The sequence below is a fragment of the Spermophilus citellus genome (genome assembly GCF_964194105.1).
Source record: "Spermophilus citellus genome assembly, contig: SCAFFOLD_114, whole genome shotgun sequence".
Taxonomy (NCBI): domain Eukaryota; kingdom Metazoa; phylum Chordata; class Mammalia; order Rodentia; family Sciuridae; genus Spermophilus; species Spermophilus citellus.
The window spans coordinates 1,039,734-1,067,280 of NW_027672907.1; the positions used below are offsets into that span (position 1 = coordinate 1,039,734).

Sequence of the window (27,547 nt, forward strand, 5' to 3'; positions counted from 1 at the left end):
TCCTCTAGCTGCCTCACATCATGGTAGCATCATAATTGCAGGAGCACATAAGAGGGAGAGATCAGATGGTGAGACAGGAAGCCAGAGCTGGGTGGGGGGCAGTCTTACTCTTTTACAATAGTGCATTCTTGCAAGAACTGATTGTTGATTTCTTGAGTGGTGCCCTCATGACCCATCCACCTCCCATTAGGCTTACCTCTGAAAGGTCTTTTTACCATCCAGCATTACCACACACAGGACCAAGTTCCCAGTGCATGCACCCTTCGGGGAATAACTCCAACCATACCTGACCATAGCAATACTCAACAAAAGGTGTTCTTTATCAGTAGTATTATTTTTTTCTCAGATCTCCATGTGCTACCCTTTCAAAGGTCTCCTTAGTGGCCAATTTGGATGTGTAATTTGCAGTAATAATAGGAATACTCAGGCCCAGTAGATATGCCAACTATAAGATACATACTGATTACAAGAAAATGGAATAGGCCAAAACCCTTCTGTCAGAGCATTTTGGATTTAGTTCAGATCCTTGACATCTTATTATCATAGAAATGATTATGATTGATTTTCATTTCAGTCATACAGGTGAGCTCTGGAATAGCTAGGATAATACATGTGGCTATTATTTAAGGAGCCTCCTAGGGAGGCCTATGGAGTCACAGGGTTCACAGAGAAAGATGTGTTTCAGCATAGTGAATTGAAACGTGAACAGTATGCCAAAATTCAAGTGTATTTGACTAAGACAAAACAGCAAGAAAATAGCAATGTAGGTAGGCTCCAGTTCTATCCTTTATTCCTTCATGGCACCTGAATAAATTCACACTGTTTTTTGTTGTTGACCTTGACTACCTTTTTCCTTTCAGGGAGTCAGGGACAAATATTTCCCACTGAACAGCTATCGAGGGAGACATCTCATGTTTCCATGTATATATCATGGTCTTAGATAGGTTTTCTTTCCGAAGTGATGAGAAAGTGTGCATGCTCCTAGAAGAAATCCAGGTGGTCAGTGACTCTAGTGTAGGGGACGAGATGCCCAGAGAGGGGAAAGTTCGGGCTTTTGAAAATATTCAATTCTTTCTAATGGAACATAAATGCAACAGATACCTATCCAGTATTTTTTTCTCCTGAGGAATCATTTCCTTCACTTTAAATTTTGTTTATAATACCAAGTTGGCATTTTATTGCACTCTTGACCATTTTTATTTTTGGAATATAAAATAAAAATTTGTGGTTTTGTATATAATAATATAGTCTTGTCTCCAAATTTCTGTTTTCCTCCCGCAGAGGGTTACTTCTACAGGAGAACAGCAGATTTGCAGAAGCCCTACATTATTATAAATTGGCCATTGGGAGCAGGCCCACCCTGGCTTGTAAGTAATATTCAAATTTTTTGTGGTTTTAAATACTTTTTTCCCATTTGTGAAAACTACCTTTATGACTTACAGCCTCACAGAGAAAACCCTTGGTGCTCCTTTTTCATGAGTACTTGCTAGTTTAGTGATAAATTTCTAACGATTTTATTTCTCTCAATTTCACTTTCAGAAATATGATGATTTATTCAATTAGATTTTAACCTCAAACATATTTGGAGTTTTGTGAAGGGAGAGACTATTTTGTGTATATTTTTAGTGATGCTTATGATTCCCACTACCATTATCTAACCCATGTGTTTGTTCCATAAATATTTATCATTTTTAATAAGAAATAATCCATGGAAGCTAAACTGAAGCAAAGATAACTGTTTCATCCATAGTGTAGATGATCTTCTCACACTTCTCTAATTTTTCCCCCCACAGCTGCATACTTAAACACCGGCATTATTCTAATGAATCAAGGAAAGACAGAAGAAGCCCGGCGAACGTTCCTAAAGTGTTCTGAGATCCCAGATGAAAACCTGAAGGACCCTCATGCACACAAGAGCTCCGTTACCAGCTGTCTGTACAACCTGGGAAAGCTCTATCACGAGCAAGGACACTATGAGGTTTGGCCACAACCTGTCTGTACTTTTCCTGGCCCCTGTTCTGTTCCAGGCTCCATGTTTCCTATCCATAATCTCCTTACAGGTCCACTGCTGTCCTTCAGAAACTAATAAGTATTCACAGTCGAAGGATTTTGAGATCAAATTTCTTTGGGAAAAAAAACTTTTGCAAATTAAATTGTTGCACATTCATTTCCTGTAAATTTCTCAGAAAAAAAAATGATGCTAATATATTTTGTGACTGTTGGAGGAAAAAAATCACATGCATTATTTCTAAAGCTTATTGGCTCATTGATGATTTTATGATCCCAGAAAGAGTTAACAGAACTGTTTCCCTATAACCAGTGTTATAATTTTTATAAGTTACAATTTTTTTTTGTATTTCAAGTAGGAAGTGGCTTGATGTAAATTCTGTTTCTCTTTAGTTCTCTTAAAAACTATTATGAAATAAAGGCAAATTATATTGTTCTTTTAATGGGTGGAGAAGTGATGTAACTGTGTTGTTAGGAGGTGAACAGCCTCATCCTCCCTTGCTCACAGAAGGCAGGTCTGCATGTGATCCTGATGCCCCTGTCTTCTTCCTCTCCTCAAACTGTCCTCTACTCTGCCCCTGATACTCTTTCACAAAGACTGCGATATAACAACAAAGGTACTACTTTTAAACTAATTGCATTTAATAATTTGAGTAAGTCTCGGTAGTCATAAGATTTGTTTGCTGATATTTTATTTAGATCCCACTGGATTGCTTGAATTTAAGTAACTATGAACTTTATAACTGATGAATAACTTCCAAGTATGGACTTTTTTTTCTTTTTTATTGACTAATCGTGTGAACTGGAAAATTTATATTAAAAGAACATTGCTAACATTCAATTCCTTGTTAAACTAAATTTTTATATAGCATTCTTCACTAGGCTGAGCATTTTCATTTGTGAAATTAAGGTAGTAAGCTACCAAAGGACAGCTCAATTATTTTCCTCTAGTGAACCATTTAGAAATAGCAATGGGTAGTTTTCACTTTGGAGAAATGTTATTATCTTGTTTTTAGTGACTATCCCTGTACTTTAATGATGATTTATCTCTCTCTTTCTTTCTTTCTTTTTTTTTCTTCTTAAATTAGGAAGCCCTGAGTGTATACAAGGAAGCAATTCAGAAAATGCCAAGACAGTTTGCCCCACAGAGCTTGTACAATATGATGGGTAAGTAAAACTTTAATATTTTAATTGACATTTCAGTGACCTGTGGAGAAATTAGAATCTGGGCTTGTGATAAATGGAATTCTAATGCATCATATTATTAGTACTAACAAAGGAAACTTTGTTCACAATGGGATATAATGTTCAAATTCTGACAGCACACTTTTTCTGAAATTAGCAAAATAAATGCATTAAATTAGCAATTCTAGCACATTGGCCACTTTCTAGAATTGTTGTAAGAGGCTCTTAAAACTATTTGCATACCAAGCATTAGCTAGAATCTAGAAAATGAAGAAGCAATACCTTCTATATTTGTATATATTTTCAGTTATGTTTAGGGATTAATAAAGTACATATTCATTTCAATGAATGTATCAAATTCATGATAATTTGTATTATGTTATTTGTATAATCAGAAGATTCTCAAAACTAAACCTATGCTGGGTGCAGTGCTATATGCCTGTGATCCCAGCTACTTGGAGGCTGAGAGAGGAGGATTGCAAGTTCTAGGCCAGCCTGGGCAACTTGGCAAGACCCTATCTCAAAATAAGAAATAAAAAGTTTTGGAGATACAGCTCAGTTGTACAATGCCCCTGGGTTTAATCCCTAGTACTGCCTCAAACAAACAACAACAAAGAAATCTGCAATGATGGAGAGATTCTGGGGTTTGATGTACATAAAAGATGAGAATAACTGAGCCACTTATATTGTTTTTATTGATCAGGCCTTGAATCTCAGTAGGTTTTTTTCATGTAATATTTTAGGATGAACAAGAATGTGAAGACCGTAAGTATGTTCCTATAATTATCCCTTTTTCTAGGTTGAGTAATTAACTTCATTATCTTGTCAGTAAGACAGTATATAAATCTCTGGCATGGATTTTTCTAGGTATAAGAGGTCAAGAACGAGAAATCTAATAAAATGCCTTTTACCTTCGATTAATCCCAACCCTCCTGTAGGAAAGTATTAGCACAGCTGTTGGCTAGTAGGCACAGCTGAAAACCACCTGCTCAGCATGTGACTCTCAGAAACAGAATATTCAACATTTAAAGCACCCTGTGGATGTTTTGATAACTGTTTCAAGATAGAAGGGACTTTTGTCCTCAAATCAAATACTTCTTGTGTTTTCCCCCCCAAAACACAAACTTCAAACTCACATCTTCCCTTTTTATTAAATTTTGTTAAGTTTTGTACTATTTCTAGGCCTTCCTTATGCATATAAAATAAATGAGATTAGACTTTGTGACCTTCAGAATTATATAACACTTTAAATCCTATGATTTGACTAATTTGTGCATGCACAAAAAGTCTCAAACCCTCTCAAACTAGAAAACATCATCTGTAGTAAAACTTAGAAAAAGTTAAAGATGAAATGAGACTCAGTGTTTTTTGTTTGTTTGTTTTCCAGTGAACAGGAAAAATCGTCATTTGGAAAGAAAGGTTAATAAACCCATTCCCAGTTTCTGGGATTCCCACTGTAGTTTGCCTATTCAACTATAAAGTGATTTAATGTTCATGTTAAAAAGGACAGTGGGATGTTTCTTAATTGTTCTTTTCCCTTTTTGATATGATTACATGAGGTAAAGTCTCGTGTCATTAAAGGTACTTTAGCCCTTAAATTTTTATGAGTTAAAACAGTGCCTCTTACAGTCCAGGATTTTGCCATTCATCTGAAAGGTCCATGTATGTAAAATGTGTGCTGAAAATGTGCAGATTTATCCTAAAAAAATTTTTAGGTGATATTTTAATGTTGATTTTATCTGAAAATTTAACAATCTTAATAATGCCAGATATTTTTCACACCAAAATAAATTCTAAAGGGATTGATTTCTTTAGCTTTGTATAAAGAGGCATAGCAATTTTACTTTATGATTCTGTTTTTAACTGGAAATGCCTTATTTCTAATTTTCTTCAATGATTCAATTAGACATCTTTCTTTAAATCAGGATAGGACTCTGAGATCCTTAGCAATAGACTGTGATATCTCTATTATTAATAGAAAGAGGAGGATTCATGTGATATCTCTATTATTAATAGAAAGAGGAGGTGTTCACCATAATTAATGGTTTTCAGAAAATTCATTCAATTATTTTATGTAAATAAATTGGATTGAAAATTCATCTGTTACTTTGGGATCTGTCTCTCGTATGATTTCACAAGTGCTAAGCTCACACAGGCAGAGACAGATAAATGTGTCCCTAGGGTTATTGCCTATTCCTTTGTTTTATATTCCATTATAGAGAGAGGTGGTCTCTTTGCCCAGACTTGAAAAGCACCCTACCAATTTTCTACAGGAGGATCCTCATATGATTTAAAATTCCAGATTTCTTCTATAATTATAGTGGCTGACTTCTGTTTAATTTTATATGAAGATCTGTCAGCTGATCAGGTCTTATAGTTTCAGTGGTTCAGGAAACTATAATTTTTCTCAGAGAGTGAGTTCACCTCCTAATCAAATGGGTTAAATCCCCCGAGTGTTTGCTTTAACTCCTAATACATTTTGATTAGCCTCCATTTGACAAGGAAAAAAATGGCCTCGGAGATAAGCTGCCCTATCAGTTCATCAGTTTTATTAGTCTGTCAGCATGTGCTGATTATCCTATCAAGTTTATCAACAGCCTTGAATGTGTTTTCTAATTCACACATTTACATATTATTAGTGCCCTTTAGGGATCAGTGATGGATTACAATGTCTGGCTAGACATAGCCTGCAAGGATTCATTTTTTTTCATGTCTCATTTATTTACCCCTTCAGGACTTTCACTCCTCAGCACTTGTATGTATATATACAAATATTAGGATTTTTCCCCCATTCTATTTTTTTCTTTTTTTTTAGGAAAAGTTTAGAAAATAAAGGAATACGCATGAAAAAAATACATTCATACCTACATGGTATTATAAGTTTAAGAACTAAACTCACTGCAGTACTATTTAAAAACATGCTGGTCCATTTCACTTTCCTTCCCTTTGAACATTTTCTGAAAAATGTCTTACATGACAACATGATACATACCAGTTTACTCATCCTGTAAGCCAAAAGAGCATACTTTTCTCACTTGTGAATTAATACAAAATAAGTTTGATTAATTTCCTCCCCAACTTCAATTTTTCATATATTATTTTAAGGTCATTTATTTAATTTTATTGTGGTAGTTCACAAGTAAATGTAAACAACATTTAAAGATATATTCTTAATATTCTCTTTGATTGTATAAGACCAAAATATCTGAGTAACAGTTGAGTATCGTATCTTCAAGAATTTAGGCGAACTGCAAACACAGAAATAACATAAAACAGATATTACTTCATATGCAGATATTAAATTTTTACCCAAGTTCTTATACTCGGTAGGATGTGAAAAACATGAAATATTAAGAAACCAAGTCATAAGATAAATGTTAAAATTGTTCTTAGCCAGTTCTGTCACTTTAATTCTGTGTGCCACAGTTTTCTCCTTAGATAACAGGGGGAGTTAATCTGTTGAGGGGGGCCTCTGAAGTTAGACAGCCTAGGTTCAAATTGTCTGTAACACTCTCTGGCTGAGTATTTCTGGGCTGACTACTTAATGGAAGTCTCAGTTTCTTCATGGATAAGATAGCTGTAATAATAGTATCAGTTTGAAAATTGCTTAAAATAATGAAGGTAAAGCATATTGGCCCAAATGCCTGACCTGGATAAGTGTTTTATAAAGTGACCTTCCTCACTTCTATGAAGCTTAAAGCTCCTAAAGTGGATGATTGTCTTCTCTGTCAGTCCATTTTGGAGTAAGCAGTGTAAATAGAATTACTCCATAGATAAGATTTTTGTCATATCGATGGGCTTGCAGTCACCAAAGTTCAATAGGGATTCTGTTTCGTTCTGTCTTGTCTGGAATTGTGTATTTTCTCTCCAGGCCCATTTCTGTATTTCTATCAGTGACCACAGTCAGTCTTTCGTTTATCAGTAGCCAAATTAAAACAAAAAGTCAAACAGCATATTCAGCTAATGCCAGCTATCTTAATTCCATTAATAGAGCTCTCCCTATAAATTAAAATGGCCATGTTTAGGTTGAAGGGTTTTTTTTCCTTTTTCTGTGACATATTTTTCACAGGTTGAATTTCGTTCTCTGCCTTTCATCTCAAGTTTTAGGTATATTTCAGAATCACACACATTTCATACGTTTAAATTCTCATAATATTATCTCTCTTATTTTCCAAGATATGAAATTAACACCCAAAGAGTTGATTCAGTCTGTTCAGAATTGCAGTTTGTGTTTGAGCCAGAAGTATAGTTTCTTAACTTAAATTCAAATGCCTTTTCTATTTAGCCCTTCTGTGTTACAAAAACTGGCATGTTCTCTGCTATGTCAGAACACCTTTTCTGTACCCATTTAATGACAAGTAAAAAAAAAAATAAAATAAAATATATACCCCCCCCAGTTTAATTATAAAAAGTAAACCATCTACAAAATTGTGGTTCGTCACAAATGCATTAAATAGGCAGTGTATTTAGAAATTTTTAATGCAGGATAATTTTGAACACCCTCAATTGTTTTCTTCTTTCTCTAATTGTTTATTTCCCTTATTATCTTCACTCAGCATTACTCTTGATAATCCTAAAGGATTATAAGAAATAAAATTAGGCTATAACTTCCTATTATTCTTATCAGTTGGAGCTCTTCTAATCCCAAAGGTCTTTTTGCATCTATTTATTATTTAAAATAAAATTACTTGTCCTTCTCAATGCAAAGTAATTGTTGGGTTTAATTATACAAGCAATTTAGACCATTTTATCTTGGTAATATATCTTGACAACAGAAGGGCATAATCTGTGTGGAGTAATGGAGAATTTAGGGTTACTGTTTCATCACTGCAGTCTACAGTCACGGATTGGAATAACTTCTGAGAGTAAATAAAGTATTTTCTTAAAGTCACAAGTGCTGAGTTTGAGAGTGGTAGAGAGAAGCGTGGTACGAAATATAGTCAATATGATTCCTGTTCCCATGGAGTTTTCTGAGAGTTCAGAGATTTTTAGTGTCTCCCCTTAGTAAGTAAATAATACCTACAAATGAAATGGAAAATTACTACTCCCACCTAGACAGTATTTTGCCTGTCCCTTGGTAGGCTATGCTGTGCTGACTGGGCTATACAAAACATGTAAGAATTCAGGTTTTATAGTTTAATGTGGCACTACTATCACAATTGGCATATATATTCATATTTTTCTGTTCACTGAAATCTACATAATGAATACTATGCATTCATCTTTGGGAAATATTACATTCTTTTTTTTTTAAATCTCCCCAAGAGGAATTGTGTAACAATGGCCCATTGTTTATTTGCCATTATTTTCAACATAGTTTTGACTATTTTGATAATTTCTAGTTTTGTTTTGTTTTATGTATACTCCTGTTACTTTTAAGTCTCAGCCCAATATTGGAAAATATGTTTTCTGCCATTAGCCTTCAGCTAACAAGTCTTTTACTTACATAGATTTGAAATTGAAAAAATGTTTTCATACTCTCAAAATCTTTTGATTAAATTTTAGCTCTTTTAAGTAGCTCTTTAGGTATAAGAGTTTTTCTCTGATAGTAGAAACAATGAAAGGAAAGATGACGTTTTTTTCATTAGAGCAATGTTTTGGGTAAAAAAAATAGAATTCTATTTTGAGAAGGAAACTTGTATAAAGAGTTAAATATCTAACCAAGAATCATTAGGTTTTTTATTATTTTGGTGGAAAGAACTGACAAAAGAGGTTCCCAGTGTACCTTCTGAAAACAAAATGCAAAGTCTTATTTGTAAATTCATCTCACCTCTACCTAAATATGTACATTATGTGCTCAGTTCAGCTGGTAGAAAGGGTATAAAAGAAGTCTGTTTCTCTTTCAGCCATCTGTATAGGATGTGTTTTAGTTGAATCAGTTATTTTTCATGGATTATTCTGTGTGTGTGTGTGTGTGTCTGCGTGCCTGTGTGTCTCCAACCTTACCATATACCAGAATATATTTTAGAGTGAGGATATTTAGATTTTTTGCTCTGATGGTTACATTCTAACTGTGTTCTTCTGTGACTAGTTAAGTGAATTGCTCCAGGCATTTAGCATGCTGACTGTGAATGAGATGGTTTTTAACTGTGAGATTGAACTTCACATCTTTTGAGTGTGGAAGCATTAACACTCCAATAGTGTTAAGCTTCTTGTACCACCTGCTTCCCCTATTTGGAGTCTGGTGAGTTTTCCCACGATCGCTTCCACTGGCACTACTGACGACCCTGAGCCAATCCTATAGATGTCAGTATGACCTTATAAGTGGATTAGACAGCAATCTATACAACTCCCAAAAGAACATTAACTTCTAATTTTTAAGATAATTCTACTTATTTCACTTTCATTTTTTCATCATCAGAAAAGAAAGACCAGGAGATGCGATCCAGATATATAAAGTTCATCAGGACCGAGAGACAAAATACAGATTTGAGAAATTTCAGAAATTCACTTCATAAGTAGTCAAAAAGAGGAAAATTGTGAATTTTTAGTCATTTATCAAAAATAATGATTTTCTTTTATGAACAAAACAAAATCACAGATTTTTGTCCTAAAAGTTAATTTTTCATTATCAAATTGCTATGGTTTAGTTTCTTTCTTTATACCATTCACGCTTGGTATAAATTCCATGTTATGTACGGTTTCAGACTTTAATTGCTAAGCATTAGTCTGTATACTACAAAAGGCAGCATCCAGTTCAGCTGCATTAAATAGGTAATATATTTTGTTTAAAGTTTCAATTAAACCCAGGGCCAGAAGATATATGGTCCCTATGGGGAGTGTGCACACTTGAATGTCAATAGAGGGGTTGCTACAGGATCATGCCTAGGTCTCAATGTTGCTTACTTTCCTGGAAATATGATATGAGACAGTTGATTATATTTCATTGCTATTAAAACCACACAAGCCCACCTGTTACATTAATTCATGCTTTTTCCAGTTTTGTGGTAAAGTGAAAGACTGAAGCCTAAAAACTTTGTTTTTAAATTGAATTATGAGGAAATGAATGTACTCAAATTAATACCTAATTATATCCTTCTTATTCTCTGAATCCCAGATTGTTTCATTGTGTTCTGTTTGGAAAAAAAATGTTTTCTGAGGCTTCAATAGAGACAAATGGGGAAAATGTACATATTTTCACCTTTTGTTGGGCAATAGCCGTGAGTGAATGTTTTATTCAGTAGTAAATTGAGGTTGGATTGTATTTAGAAAACTGAGGTGATTTTTATGTTACAACTGGGAAAAATTCATTAACTAGATTTCAAAATCTGGCATTCTCAAAGATGTCAGCTTTGATGTCACTTAATTAAATGGACATGGTTATGTGAAAGAAGAAAATTGTGTGTGAAGGGTAACCTTGAAAATTAATGTCAAGGAAATGAGAAGTTCTTGTTATACATATTTAGAATAGGCAACAACTGTGGGGGCAGAAAGATGTGGTACTTTTCCTCACCCATTAAAATGGCTGCCCCTGATACTCCTGTAAAGAAGAGAGAGGTCCTTAAAGAAAAGTACAGCCAATTTATTTAATCAAAGTTTTATATAATTGGAGTCTTCAGAAATGAAGATCCAAAGACCCAGGGGAAATTATTTTTAGGCTTAGGTTTGAGGAAAAGTTGGCAATGGTATAGAAATACGTTTGAACAAAAAATGATGTGCTCTAATGGTCATAGACTGAGGGGGAACCCAGCAAGGCCTCTCTGTCCAGATTCATCTTGGTCTTCCTGCGTAATACTCCTTCCTGACACTGGCTTTGGGGCAGAACCCCTGTGGAATGAGCATCTTAGAGGATGAAGGGAGAAGGGAGAGACTGACCTTTCTAGGTCAATGCTTGCTTTGAGGGGAAAAGAGTTGTAATTTTATGACTCTCCCTAGGAAAGAGGAATTCTAATTTCGATGGAGGCAGAAGGTAGTAGCACAGGGAAAAGGTTAGAAAGATCTAGCTTCTGAAGTTCTTTTCAATCTCCTTCAGTTCAACTACTCAACAAGCCAAAAAGCCTTACTTTGAGGTATTTATTATTGTGTTCTGATTCTCAACAAGAGTAAAAAAGTGAAGTTTGAAACTAAATACATTACTAATTCTGAATGTTTTACTGTGTGTTTATTTAGATCTGTCGTTCTTAATACATAGGAAAGAATTGTTTTCTACTTAAAAATCTCATATAACCTTCCAAATGAGCTATTATTTAAATTTTACCTACATTGATAGAAACCGTTGTCTTATTTTAAATGAGTAAAGATGGACTACAGCATGCAGTGTTTTATTCCAGAATGAAAGTTGTTTTTGCCAACATGTTAATTATGGAAATGGGATTTTTGTGAATTGTTGTAGAATCTTATTCTCAAGTTTACATTATAAAGAAGATAAATTTTGAATTTTCTGATATGCCTTAGAATTAACACCAATATAGCAATTTATAGTGCAAATAAATTATTCATTGCCTATTATAGAGACATGCTGCTTGATTTCAGGAATGTACATGAGAATGTATTCCTTGAAATGTTAATGTAAAATTGAAAAATCATCCCTTGTACTCTTCTGACCCACAGGAGGGTCTCTTCCCATTGTCTTGCAACTGTTTGGATTCCTTTTTCTCTGACTCCCAGTTTATTCATTAATTCTTTCCAGGCTAATCTAACTTTTAATCATTCTTCTTTCCTCTAATCCTAATGTTGTTTCTTTTTAAAAACACAGTTAACACTTCTTTGCTTGTTTTTAGTGTTTCTTAAGTATTCTAGTGATGTGAAGCTACTTTATTTACTATATTGTAAATCTAAGCAGTATAATATTACATTTGTGGGAAAGGATCCTCACCTCTCCTTACATGAAGGTAAAACACACACACACACACACACACACACACACACACAACAGGTTTCACACACACAGGTTTCTCACTCCCAAGTTTTGGAAGATTTGAGCACCTAATAGGATTGGCTCCAACATTGGTGGATTGATTATTTTAATAATCTATTTCCTTGAAAATATAAAGAAAATTGATTAGACTGGAGAACTTCAGAATCCCCAGTTACAAGCCGAGAAATGTTGATACAGGCCCCTGGCTTCTTTCCCAATTAAATTTTCATGGCACAACAGATGTTTCCTATATATCACCTCACACTAGAAACTAGGAACCCTTTTAACTTTCATTGAAGTTTTAGTCTATTTCTTGATGATTAGTATTTTTGACTTAATGAAACACATATTCACATTTTTTCCCTACATTTCCTTTGTTTGGCTTAAACCTAATTCTCAAGCTTCAGAGGCTCCTCCTTAAATTTAATGCTACAGAATTTTCTGAAGTGTTACATTTTGAACCTTTTCATAACCCTTCTTAATTTAGGATTTGGAAGTATTTCATTTTACTTCAATCCCTTCCTTTCAGAAGCTCTGATTGTTAATGTCTGTTGTCAGATAGGAAGTGGCTTCTTTTGTGATCGTGTGGATATTTTATTTATTTATTTATGGCTTTGCCCAATAGTCATTGAGGTTTCCAATCAGAACCATTTTATCTGGGCAACTGGACTGTGTTATTTTGTAAGAATAACACAAGGAAAAGATTAAGATTGAAACACAAGAGAGTCATAAAATCTGACTGTTAAGAGTTACAGCAAGTTTGTGGCATAGATACATTAAAAACAAAAGCTGACTCCCTAATGTTTCTATGTCAATGTTAATACTGTGAAATAAGAAGTGAAAATTAAAATCACAGCAAGTTAAACTCTTGACATAATTCACCTTGATGTTTTATGTTTCTATCTGACTACAGATTCTAGAAAAAAGTATTATTTGGGGATTGCTCTTTAACAACTTACTTAGTAAAAATGTAAGATCTAAATCCAAGTTGATACATAATGTGATTATCAATTGTATTGTTCTGGTTGTTTTTTTGTGTGTGTGTGCGTGTGTGTGTATTGGTACTGGGATCGAACCCAGGGCCTTGCGCATGTGAGGCAAGCACTCTACCAACTGAGCTATGTCCCCAGCCCTCAATTGTATTTTGAGAACTCATTGGAGCCAAAGGCATCTGGACTTAGGTTAAAAGACAGGAAGAGATGAACAATTCTGTGTGTGATTCTGTGCATGTCATAGTCTAGTTGGAATCAGACGAATATAATTGCTGGAGTGGATCCTATCTGTAGATAAAAGGGTGAGGGGCATTTGACTAAATGAAGAATTGAATACTAATTTCAATGGGGAAGCTCTATTTTGTAAAAGTTCCCTTTATCAAATATATTCATAGATTTTAATGTAATAGCAATACGTATTCCAAAAGGAATGTTATCAAAAACTTGAATAAAAGTTTCTAAAGTTTCCTTCATAGAATTAAAGGAAACTAGAGCCAAGAAGATTTAAAGAATGATGGATGAGATTTGCTGTACTGGTTTTTGAAATATAAAAAGAAATTAGAGCGATTAGAACAATGTTGTAGGGAGATAAGAACAGGAAACCAGACAAATAATACAAAGAAGCCCGAGAAACAGATCAAAACTCATGTAAGGCTTTTGTAGATAATAAATGTGAGATTAATATTTATGAGGGAATGAAATCCTTATAAAAGTTAATCTGGGATAATTAAATGTCTAGATAAGAATAAAATTAGAATCTGGCCTCCTACCATAAGGCAAAATATTTCATATGGAATAAGTAGCTGATTTTAATAATGAAACTATGTAATTAGAAGAGAATTCATATCCCTATCGGATAGACAAGAAATTTTGTAAAATGTAAGATCTAAATACAAGTTGATACATAGTGTGAATATCAATTGTATTGTTCTGTTTTTTTTTTTTTTGTGTGTGTGTGTGTGTGTGTGTGTGCGTGTGTTTGTGTGTGTTGGTGCTGGGATTGAACCCAGGGCCTTGTGCATGTGAGGCAAGTACTCTACCAACTGAGCTATGTCCCCAGCCCCTCAATTGTATTTTGAGGACTCATTGGACCCAAAGGCATCTGAACTTAGGTTGAAATATAGGAAGAGAAAACAGTCCAAGAATTCCAGCATTATATATATTATAATATATATTTATTCTAAGGTTATACAAAAAGATGTGTTTTAAAAAGTTATACAACAAGACTATAATTGATGAAGTAGGTACAACTGGTACATGAAAATTTGGTAGGGTAATTTGAATATACAAATGAATAAATACTGATCCTGAATGAAAAAATGAAATTTTGGAAATCTTTCACAGTCTTATTTAAAATAACAGAGTGTGAGAAGAAACTTAACTACTTAAAGGTGGCAAAATATTTTACTAAGTAATTTTTAAAAAAATGTAAATAGAATTCTTGGGAAACAAAAAATTTTGTCATTGCCTAGCTATGGATGATATAATTTATTCAATTTTTATGAAATTATGATCTTTTAGAATTTCTACAATAAGCAGGTGAGATGTTTATAATTAAAAGACAAGTATAAATCAAATATAATAAAAAGGAATAATCAAGACTTGGTCTAGGTACACAGATTAAGTGAAATTCCTGAGTAATAAATATTTAGAAAATTGTTTTGAGTACATCTAAAATTATATCTGGGATACACTGAAAATTTCTTTCTTTTTCACTAAATTGTAAGTACCATGAAGGAAATAATTATCTTTATTGCTACTAATGTATTATTCATGACAGTTCACTTAAATTTGTAGGAAAGGTAACAAGAATTGTTTTTTACAAAAGCATTTGTAACAATTTCTTTAATTTCTAAACAATTACTTTAGAAGTTGTGAAAGGGGTACTTTTGATAAAGGTAATGACAAAGGTTTAACAAAACAAAATCTATACTGAATTTTAATATCTGAATACATGCTCTGTTCTTTATCTCTAAGTAGGAGCTGTCCAGTAATTTGAAACATAAGAAACAGTGAGATCTAGACTATTACATCATCAATAACCCAGTATTTTTTCCTTGAGGACTTGGCCTTTGCCTGGGTTATTTGACATGGGGCTTTTTAGGGAGGAAGAGTGACATTATTTGTTCTACATCTGAAACTGGTTTACATCTGCCTGAAGCCAGCCTAGAGACATCCAAATCCCTTTTGTCTGTGAGTGAATTGGAAATAAATCTGGGTGATGAACCTAATCGCTATATCATCGCACAGCAAATCTTCTCATTCTTATGAAAGGACCTCTATTATGTCATTTTTTTTTCAGGATGGGAAGGAAAAATAGTCATCATTGCTTCTTTGCCCCTGGGTATTATAAATATTTTTTTCTGTTATTGTAAATTTAAAAAAAGTTACTGTACGAGAGAAGATAACTTAACCCTCTTTTCCCCTCCCTATTCCTGACCAACTATCTTTCTTATTATTTTCTCCCTTATTGAATTTACTGAAATTTCTTTTCCTGTGGCTATTGCCTTTATGGGAGTTTTTACAATTTTAATGATACAATCAAGCTTGACATATTATATACCTCCCTTCTAAAATACATCGATTTATGGCACTTTTGCCATCATTTGTATAGCATGATGTAGTGGAAAGTGCCAGAGAAAACTCTTTAATATGAATTCTGAATTTGGCATTTGCTTGTTTTTGATTTTGAGCAAATCGGTTAAGCTTAGTGAGTCACATTTACCTCATTTATGAGACTGATGTTAATTACAGTATATGGATAATGTAAATGTAGAAAGAGAATATATTTAAGGTGTCTGTAGGTAGCCAATAAATAATAAGCATGTGTCAGGCAGCTTGACACAATAGGAAAACATCATGGCTTTAGAGCCATTTGGTCCTTTTAGGATGGCATTATTGTCCCTGTGCAAGTCACTCTTCATTCTATAACCTTCCTCTCCCTTCATAAAATGGATATGTTAGTCATTATTGTAGATTATAAATGAGAAATGTGAAGTTCTACCTTGCCAGTGCTAGCAACATAGCAAGTACTTGTTCTTGTATTATTTGTTGCTAAAATCTTTAATGAGTTGCCTTTTTAACACATCCATTTATCCCTGATTTATTTTTTTGCATTTCAGGTTTTGTATCTTGATTTTATTTTCACATTTATGGACATCTGTGTGCACGTGTGTGCAGATTACCCAAAAAAAACAATTTGTCTTATATTCCACATATTTTCCTCTTAAGAATTGAATAACATATGTGTAGGAAGCATTTTTAAAGGTCAGCCCTGGATTACTATTGCTCTTCCTTATTCTTTTAATTCAATAGATAAGCCCAAGGCAGAGTGAAATGAATCTGATGGGCAATGTATTACAGCTAGAAAACAATTTTCTATGAGTAAGAGTATCATTTTCACCTGAGCTGAGAAGTTGGACTATTTGTGATTATCCTCCACCATCTAGTTAAAGCAATGTGTTGAGGACAGGTTGTCCTGGGTTTAAATTACAGCTTTACCACTTAGTATGTTTATGATTTTTTGTTACATAGTCACTCTGCTGATCATCTTTTTCATCTCTAAAATCCAGATAATGGCATTTCTTAATAACCAGTGAGATGCATATATAAAGCAACTAATACGGAGTTTGAAAATAGGTTTCACGTTACATTATGAACAGTTGATTAGTGGGATGATGGAGTAATGTGTTAAAGCTGCTAATGAGGATGAGAGAACAAGTTCTGCATGTCCATATGTGTAGAATAGGAAGAGTGGATACACATAAGTAGGACATTGCCACTTGTAACTTGGTACTCCAATTCATAGTTCACACTTAATGTAGAAAGAACTACTACTGTCATCATTTGACAACCAAACATGTTTTCACCTCTCTTTTTTATGATGGTGTAGTTTACAGACTGTTCTGAGAAATAAATACAAATATATATGTTTGAGTAGATACATACATTTTTGTTCATATTATACATTATTTGTCATCAATTTTTTTCTTTATTCTTTTTCTCTTCTTTCTTTCTTTCTTTTTTTTTAACTAACCAGACAAGTATAGGGCATTTAAAAGGTCAGGAGACTCAAACTAATTTAATTGATCAGATGTATTTGTACTGACAGTTACTGTGCTAATAAAAAAATTGTGACTTTTCAAAAGGTAGAGAGTTCTTCTTTGAAGCAAAAAAGTGACAGCCAATGTTGGTAATACATTAGAAAAGGGTTCTGTGCTTCTAGTGCAAAAGACTATAATGATTATGATTGGTTAAGCTATAAAGGTCTCTCTGGGAAATAATACGTTACTAAGCTATTTCCTGGTGTCAGAAACTGAATAGCATCTACATTTGTAATGTTTATTAAACTACAATATTTAACTTAAATATACTAGTCACATTAAAATATAACTTTTTTCTATAGGTTGAATATCCCTCCGTACTCTATTAAGAGGGAAAGGGGATTGACAATAACCAATCAGCTGGTACTCTTTTGGCTTTATTTTCATATTTTTCTCCTGCCTGGTTGTTATTGAAATGCTAATAAGTTTTGTAGCTAAAATTTGTATAACTTGAAAGTAATAACCAATGACTGCAAGTCCCCAGAGTAGCTTTGCACAGGATTAAAGCTGAGCATGCTTAATTGTCACGCATTCACTAGATTTTCCAAATGAAACTTGTAAATTTTATTTACATATTGATATAATAATTATTTATGAGTCTATAATTATTGTAATATTATAATTTTTGTAAATTGACATTATTTACATATGCAAATTATTCTGAAAAAAGTTGAAACCTAACACCATTGTTTAATTCCAAAACATTTTCAACCTTTCTTAACATGGTCGTATTACCTTGGAGGGTAGGATGCAACAACTCTTTCCTGTAGTCCCTATGTAGGGTTCTCCACTTAGTATCTATCTAGTAAATACTTGAACTTCCAAAAGCATGAACGAATGAATGAATGTGAACAAAAAAGAATAAATGTACAGAAGGAAGAACCAACTTGTGTCTGAAAAAACAAATAGTGACAAAGGACCTGTGCTTAAGAATCAGACACTAGTATGGCAGTATGTATAAACATGGCGGTATAACCAATGTGATCCTGTAATCTGTACACATGGGAATAATAATTCATACCCCATTTGAAACAATATATGATATATGATATGTCAAGATCAATGTAATGTTTTGAGCAACTAACAAATTTCTGATGTTTTTTAAAAAAAGAATTGTGATTCATTCCGCTGTCGTGTATGTAAAAAATAAAACCAATAAAAAATAAAAAGAAAGTAAACCAAAAAAAAAGAAAGTAAAAGAATCAGATGTCACTAGGTTAAAAATCAAAGCTGTACTACTTAACCAAATTTTTAGCAATAGCTATTTCACTTCATATTCCAATCACAAAGTTTTTCATTTATTAAATGAAAGTCATAATGACTTATTTGGAAATCAAATGAGAAAATGAATGAAAGTACTTGCCATAGTATCTGAAATCCCATGGAATATAAACATGATAATGATGATGGTGGTGGTGGTGATGATATTGCAAATGCTGTTGAAAAGCCTGGTGTCCAGTTGTTTTTTATCTATAACTTTCATTATAAATTTAAATTTATTTTAACTGATACATAAACAACCTTAAGATTATACATATTTATGTGCTACCACGTGTGCTGCATCATATAATGTTGAAATCAGATTAAACATCTCACTCCACGAACATTTATTATTTATTTTTAAAAGATTCAATTTCCTTTTTTTTCATTTATTGAGATGTTATCTGTAGTCATCCTGCTGTTCAGTAGCTCACTAGAACCTGCAACCTCAGTTTGATCTTCAGAATTCTTTTTCCAGGTGAAGCATACATGCGATTAAGCAAGCTCCCAGAAGCAGAGCATTGGTATATGGAATCACTGAAATCCAAGACTGACCACATCCCTGCCCATCTCACCTATGGGAAACTGCTAGCTCTAACAGTGAGTAACTACCTTCCTCACTCTTGGTTTTCTCCATGTGTATCTGGATAGATGCCTTTTGAGGTAGTGGTTCTGAACCTGTTAACTCAGGTGAGGACTTAATGACAGTGATATTATTAGAACCCTGTACGGAAATTATAGAATATTTATTATCCAGTATTTGGCCTAGATAAGATCTGACATGTGATTTAATGGAAAAAAACTAAATGGAGAACTCCATATATATGATTACATAATGACTGTGTCCTAACCGCAATATATGCATAAATATTACGTTCTACAAACCAACCTTAGCCCTAAATTGGTTGTAATTAGAGCTAAATCTGATTCTTTTAAATGACCATCATCATATAAAACTTCATAAGTGTTGGAATTCCATCTGATAAAATCTTCTATAAGACAAGTGGGGGATACCAGTTGGCCACCCACTGTGACAAACACTCTCTAAGGGCACAGTTTTGTGAAACTGGTGTTAGATGAAGCATAAGAAATTGCTGATATTCTACCATTGTGAGATACAAAACTGGTAATTTTATGTATTTAAAAGTAAGTTTCATGTCTTTATTTTACACAATAGGGGACAGTTAAAAAAATTAAGCTTTCTAAACTCACACAGCTAAGTAGTAGAATTAGAGTTTATTCCTAATATCTGTATTCACCTGATCTCTCCAGTGTTAGTAAAAATAAATGCATATTAGATACACAGAGAGAAAATGGTCAGGAAGTTGAATCCAAAGTGAATTCAAAGATAGGAACTAAAACAAGTTATTTGGTGAAGCTAACTTGAAGAAACCTTTTAGAGATGGTGTCATAGCATATCATTAAGCAGGATGCTCTGAAAAAATACAAATACCAAAAAAGAAAGAAAGTGCTTTTAGAAATAAAAATATGATAACATAAACAGAAAAAATAGGAAATAAAAAGTATAAAAAAATACATTGTGAAAGAAATCACTGTGGAAGTCCCTGAAGGAACAGAAGAAGAATAGGAGATCACAACTCGGATTTGAAAGGTACAAATTGCTGTTTCTGTTTAGAGCATCCTAATATATCCTGTTTAATCACTTACAAAAATAATTGTTGTACCTTATGAAAATCATTCCTGGTACCCATCCTGATGGGATAATGTTTCACACAATTTTATGTAAGAAAAGAATTCCTATACTTTTTGTTTTTCCTACTATCTAAGCTTTTGTTTTGGAATGAAAATGGGAATATTTTAAATTAAATTGCTAAATGGTCACCTTCAAAAATAACTATAAGTTACAGATTTCTGGATTCAACCCCCCCAAAAAAAATGTTGGAAATGAAAAAAATTGAAGGATTAATATACATAATTCTAATTCTGAATATGCCTAGACCATGCATGGTACTGGATATAGAAACCATGTGTCTTTTTTTTTTTCAAGGCTGAATATTTTAAGTTTCCTATACCAAAAGTATAAATTTAAAGGCTGCTTTCTTCCTTTTAGAAGTTTTTAAAAAAATACACAAGATTTAAAAGTTTTACTTTACAGAAACATATGGAAGAGAAGGAAAGACTCATGTATTACAATCCAAATTTTTAATTTTCCCCCCTCTAAGAGTTTTATAGTTTCCAAATTGCTGACTAAATGAAATACAAACCCCATTATGGAATGGCTTAAACTAACAAGGCCAAAACCCCACAACCACCTTTAATAGTTTCTTTGTAAATTAAAGATTTGGCAAATTTCTGATCCCAGTGGATTTTTTTGGGGGGCGGGGGTGTCTGATTATGGGTTTTTTAGCCTGGTAATATGCCGTTAACCTAACATGACATTGACAAGGTGGGAAATGCCACACATTTGACTTCTGGATGTTTTAAATGTAGTATGAAATGGAATTGGCTTCTAATCTTAATAGAAGAAGAATAGAAATGGAATTGTTGTGCGTTTTACCCTTTGGTCAAAAGTAACCAAAAGCAAACTATGTAAAATGGACTTGTAGCTATAGTAAATTTATACTGTAGAATAGGGTTTTTATATAAGAATTATATTTTTATTAGACAAATTAGAGAAAAATAATTATTAGTACTTTTATTATACTCAGTGGAATGATTCACTCAATATACTTTTTTGTAAGTTTTTTCTGTAAGAATTCATGTAATATTTATTGTATTTAGAAAAGTTCAAAGGGATTTTGGTTTCCCAGAATGCCTTGGAACATTCTATAGATCATATCCTTTTTTTTATTCCTCTGCCAAAAATGTCCTTTTCCTTTCTCTGCCTGTTGAAATTTTATTTCCTCTGTGAAGTCTTGCCTGTCTCTCTCAAGCAGTTATATATATATATTTTTCCCCTTCTCTGAAGTTCCTTTCACATTGCTCTGAGTATCATCAACATTAGCACTTCCAAATTGAATAGCACACATAAATCTGTGTCTGTCTTTTGACACTGAGCATGGGACAGGGAATAAGTCTTGACTGATTGTTTTATTTCTTTAGTATGTGGCATTTCACTGTCTTGTCTTTTTAAGTTGTTGAAGAGTTAGGTACAAGGCTTTTTAAATACTTGTTTTGCCCTAGTCTGACTCCCTCAGTTTCTTAATTTATTTGACATATTTATTTAGATTTATCACTCCATGCCAGGCATGGATGAGAGTGATGTACTGAGAGAGAAGACACAGAGTCATCTTCAGAAATGCTTGAAGGGGAGGAGACATAGAAGAGATGTGCATCTCCTGAATTCCTGTGCTTGACATGTTATTCCACAGAAGCTTGACAACCTTTAGCAAATATTATCCTTTCTATACATGAAGAAACTGAGCTTCAAAGATTTGAGGAACATTCCCCAAAAGTTACTTAACAATTAAAAAATAGAATTAAATCCAACCTCAAGGTTTTCTGAAGGTGTCACTGATTTTCAATCTATACTAAATAATTTTAAGTGTGGAATTTTTTTCCCCTTGGTATGCCTGATGGAACTGATTGGTGATTCTTAAAAATAAGTCACCATGTCTCCTCTACCCCTTTTTAAAACTTATTTTTAGACTTTGCCTTTAAATACTAATTTAGTTTGTGTGGTTAAACACATTTTTTTTAATTAGGTGTGAGAGGTCATGAACATAGGACTTCGGTTTTAGGCTATCGTCACTTTCAGATCCTACATTATACTTCAAATACAAATTTTCCAGGGTCCCCTGGGAAATACTTCTACATTAAAGTCACTAGTAGCCTCCACGCTAATACAGTTGGACCCAAGTGACATCTCTTTTAATTTATTTGGAACTTTCATACCGATGTCATGTCCAATTAAAATACTAAACATAAGCTGAGTTGGAATTGCTGTGCTTAAAATCGTGATTTATTTCTTGTTTGAACTTTGTTACCTAGAGCTAATGCCATGAATTTAAAATTGGACATGCATTAAGAAAGGAAGGAATAACATTTCCATTATTATATTTCAGATAATTCTCTAGTTGTTTCTAAAGCCATGTGACTTCTCTAGCTTTGTGCGCATGCTTGCTTTTTAATTTTTTTTGTCTTTTTTTCCTGTTGAGTTTATTTAAGCCAAATATTTTGCAGCTTTTGTGAGCCAATAAAATTAATATTGATTTAAATTGTAATAAAAACTACTTGGCTGTTAGCTTATTTTCCAGATTTAGGTTAGTAGGAGAGAAGGAAGGATATTGGAGACTCCGACAGTGATTCTTGATACAGAAAACCTTTATTTTGGCTACTGCATGGGAACAGTGAGCCAGACTTCTGTGTCTAGCCAAAGTTAATTGGGCTACATAAAACTCCAGTTGTGAAAGTACTTGAGGTTCCACAGAAAAACCCCGTGCCATACACTAAAATGGTGTCAGTCTATCTGAAAGTACAGAGCTGTCTGTTCCTATTGGTCTTTTAGAATTATTATTACTATTTAGAGTTGAGTTGTTGTTGTTTCTAATTTGGTTTTGTTCAAAGCTACATTTTTTCAATTTTGCCTGTTGACCAACATTGAGGTTGCTTTATGTTTTTTATTGTAATCTCTGCACAGCCATGTTTAGATTGGAGAGAGAGGAGAACAAAAGGTAATTTTCCCTATAGTTCTTATTCACTGATTGTTATGCATACAGCCAAGTTGCAAAATTAATTCTTTGAGGAGCAAAGACATAATATCACCCTTTCCATGCTACTGAAATAGATGAAATAAAGAAGGAAGTTTACTCTAGTGCAATATTCATCTAAGTTTTATGTGGAGTTGCTTTATCTGAACTTTATTACTTACTATTTTAGAAATCATATAGTTATTGCTATATTATTTTTAGTCTGACGAATAGTGAGTTTGATGGTTCATTTTTTAGGACTCCCTTCATCAATTCAAGATATTTTTTATCTAGTATCAATCTTATAAAAACTCTAAATCATTATGCCACTAAATTTCAGGATCCAAATCTCTCTAAAATATCCCAGAAATGTATTCTCCCTTTTGTACGTCAGAAGTTATCATTAGAGATATTTTTCTTTTGCCAGATAGTCTCAGAAAAAAAAAATTTAAATGCTCAAATTCTTTGGCATTAAAACCTGCATGAAAAAAAATTATGGCTAGTTTGTATGTGAATAAATGTGTTGCAGTGTTCGAAAAGAAATATTTGCTTTTTATTTGTAAATGAGATTATACTGCTTTTTAAAATTGCCCACATTTTATTTTTGTTATTTTGTTGGCTTGGTTGGTTAACTTTTGTATTTGGTCTGTAGTTTTTATTTGATGCAATTTAAATAGCCAGCCAGCTCAAACCCTCATGATCCCTTGAATATTCTGATATCTTATGTTTTTGACATGCCTCTTAAATAGAATGTGAGTCGAATTTAAATAATATTAGCCTTTACAAAAACCTGCGTTGGATATGTATCTGCTGTCCCCAAACTATGTCTCAGCTTTCTTATAAGCAGTGGCAACTCAAAGACCAATAGGGTATTTTCTTGACTTATTATAAGCATGGGATCACACATCGTTTTATAGATATGTTTCTTTTTTCTAGTTTATAGTTCTTTATTTCTTAAAGTATCATTGATACGCTTTGATACTTGACTTCATGACTTCCTGTCCTTAATTCTTTTAAGAATATCATATTGATTATCATGTAACAAAGCATGAAAATATTTGAATGAGTTAAACTCTGCTTTTGTACTTTTATTTTCCTAACTTGATAATTTCTATTAATCTATGAGGCTGTAGAAAAATTGAGTATCTCTCCTTGTTAAAACAGTTTCCTGGGCTGGGGTTTTGGCTCAGTGGTAGAGCACTTGCCTCTCATGCATGAAGTCCTGGATTCCATCCTCCGTACCACATAAAAAATAAATAAATAAAAATAAGATATTTTTTAAAAAAGATAACAGTTTCCTGGTTTAAGCATATGTTCACTCTTAGGGAAAGTGGTACAACCAATGTGTATTTTAAAAACAAATGTCTTCTCACACATGGTTGGGCCAACTCTTTTAACAAATAGAGACTGCCTTTTTTTTTCCTGTAGCATCTGGATATGGGTGGACATGTGCTCTGCTACATAGCATGCAATTATTTTGCAGCACACCCATCATAAGTTGAAAATATTATTAAATGAAAAATTAACTTAATACACCTAAAATACCCAACATCCTATCTTAGCAACTCAGTATACTGTAGACTAAAAGTTGTTTTGTCTTACGATCGCAGAACAGACTGGGAACTGTCTTGCTGCCCAGTTTCAAGACAGTATCATACTGTGTGTTGTCTTAGCCCAGGAAAAGATCAAAATTCAAAATTCCAAGTATGAATGCATATTGCTTTAACACCATTGCAAAGTAGAAAAATAAGCGAAACCATTGTAAGTCAGGGACCATCTGTATGTACCTACACTCACATGTATGTATATTAAGAATGCCGCACCTGTTCCATAATATTAAAGCAGTCACTTTTGCAGATTCATAAAGAGGTTTAGGAGCAGCCCAGCCATGCACATGTTCACCATCCTGTCAGATTTTTGTCATTTCTCATTGTTTACCTTTATTATTTTAGAGGCCTTTGATCTTGTGTATCATGAAGCATGAGGCCTGCAGAGCTATAGATTACAACTTAACATTTATTAAAATTAAGTTTGTTTCAAACACAATTAATTCTGGGCTCAGCACCATTTGTTTTTCAAAATCTTGAGCTTCTAGGACCATGCGAACTTGCCATTCACTCCATATATCTCTGTCATAAATCCCCATAGGTTGCTTTCCTACCTTTTAAAGAGTTAAATATCGTGCACAGTAGAGGGTGGCTCCTGGCCCTGTCTCTTCACTAGTCATCAATCACAGTACCTTCAGAGAGGAGCTCATACTCCTCTGATTAGCAAGGTATCTGCAAACTAGATACCCATTTTATGGATAAGGAAGCTGAGGTTCACTCAAGGTAAATCCAGGTTTATGTCCAAAGCCTCTTCTGTTCTACAGCCCCTTCTTTTTCCTTAAATGTAAGTTATGCCATTTAAATGACTCTCTAGCCTTTTGTTTACTTTATTATTACTGTCACACATGCCTGGTTAACTTCAAAATGCCTAAATATTTGCTTTGAAAAGAAATATTCATTCAGTTTTTAGATTTTCTTCTAATATAGTTCCTGAATGGGAAGGCATTTTCCATGCATATCTTTAAATGAAAAGAATTGTAGTATAGCTATTGGTGGAAGGATTTAAGTATCTGTATGTGTGGAGTAACAAAAAATACTAAGTGAAGTTTAACAGTGAATTTCTAATTCACATGTGGTATGTATAGATTGCCTCAGATTTTAAGGTTTGAAGGAGACATTGTAATATTGAAAACTGAAAGGAGTGGGGATGGGTTCTTGGAAGGTCAAGTGAACTTCACCCTTGCTGGAGTGAAGTTACTTTGACCTTTACTTGGTAAACATTTAACTGGTTGAAGATTGAATTGGAGCTGGAGCACCTGAGCACTCACCTGCCTAGTAATTTATTTCTTCTCACAATGGAAAGGACAATTTTTTTAAAGGCTTAAAATTGCAGGATTCTCATTTCTAGGACATAATTGAGGCTGTTTGTCAAAGTGACAGAATGAGATACATTCTTTAGTGTACACTGTAATTCAGTGTGCATGGTAATAATGCTACTTTAGAGAGAAGAGAGCAATAGGCAATAGGCGTCACATCTAAATAGGGCCCTTTGGTCAATCTGACATTAGTCATGGGGTATAAACTTTAACGTACGCACCGACCATCATGTAAAGCCATGTATTATAATGTCATATGATAGGGAAATAGGTAGTATAGATATAATTGATCAGTCTGAGACATTTTTGTCTCTGAAAAATAAAACTTGAAGATATTATCTACCATGGATTTTGTTCTACTTGTTATTTTTTTTTATAAATTTAGAAATTTTATTCTTGGAGCTGAGAGGTTGAAGATCAAGACACTGGTAGGTGCAGTGTCTGGTGAGGGCACTGTTTTCATGGATAGTGACTTCTGTGTCCTCACACGGTAGAGGGGTGAACATGCTCCCTCAGGCATCTTTTATAAGGGCACTGATTGCATTCATGAGGGCTCTGCCCTTTTAATCACCTCTTTTTTTTATAATATTTTATTGTTGGTTGTTCAAAACATTACATAGTTCTTAATATACCATATTTCTCAGATTGATTCAAGTGGGTTATGAACTCCCATTTTTACCCCGTATACAGATTGCTGTTATTTTGAGGGATGAAAGAGCAATAGCTAGAAGACTTTCTGACTGCATCTGAAATTTACTTACTTTAAGCAGAAAATTACTTATCAGGAGCCTGGTTTTATGTTGTGAGATTTCTTTGCATACTTCAAAGAGATTAACTCTGCAGATATATAAGATTAAGTTGATACCTGTTGCTTTGACTCAAGATGCTTGTCCATAGGGATTGGTTTTCCTCTTTTCCATTTATAATTCACATTCCCACATTCACCAAAAGTGGTAAATACCTTCTCCACTCCATTTCCACTTATGTGGAAGAAGGATCTTCATCTAGTCCCCCTTTCCACTTTATTTTCTTTTTATGTATATAAAGAATGGTTCTGAGTTTGAAAAGTGCTATGGTTTGGATACGGTTTAAGTGTGTTTTCTAAAGGTTCTATGTTGGAAGATTGGTACCCAGTATCAATCTTAGATTGCTATCTAGTCAGAACACTAGTAGCTTTAAAATGTGGGGGCTAGTGGGATGTAATTAGGTTATTGGAGGGTAGTGCCCTCAGAGAGTTAATGTAATTCTCGTGGTACCCTGGCTAGTTCCTGTGTAAGGGTTGTTAAAAAACAGCAAGACTGATCACCGCCTGCCCTGTGGCTTCTTTTCCTGCCATGTGATGTCTTGCTCTTGTGTCATAATACTGCCAAGGGTGCCTTCTCTGGAACTTATTACATACTGATTGGCCTTTCAGCCTCCACCATTGTGAGCTAAATAAACCTCCTTTCTTTTTAAAGTATCCTGCCCCAGGTATTTTATTACAGTGACAGGAAACTATATATTTGTTCTGAGTTTAAATATAACACTGATTCAATAAGGAATGTAACATGTTGTAATAGTCAGTTTTGCAC

General features: G+C 33.6%; 1 protein-coding gene across 1 annotated transcript in view; it reads left to right on the forward strand.

The window, feature by feature from the left end:
• LOC308640370 (protein O-mannosyl-transferase TMTC2-like) overlaps nucleotides 1–27,547 on the forward strand; it is a gene marked incomplete at both ends in the record, with an annotated part of 182,484 nt that overhangs the window by 123,267 nt on the left and 31,670 nt on the right. The window contains 4 exons of the mRNA XM_081312304.1: nucleotides 1,282–1,367; nucleotides 1,794–1,978; nucleotides 3,096–3,174; nucleotides 18,883–19,004. Coding sequence (XP_081168430.1) covers nucleotides 1,282–1,367; nucleotides 1,794–1,978; nucleotides 3,096–3,174; nucleotides 18,883–19,004 — 472 coding nt within the window. The remainder of the gene's footprint in view (nucleotides 1–1,281; nucleotides 1,368–1,793; nucleotides 1,979–3,095; nucleotides 3,175–18,882; nucleotides 19,005–27,547) is intronic.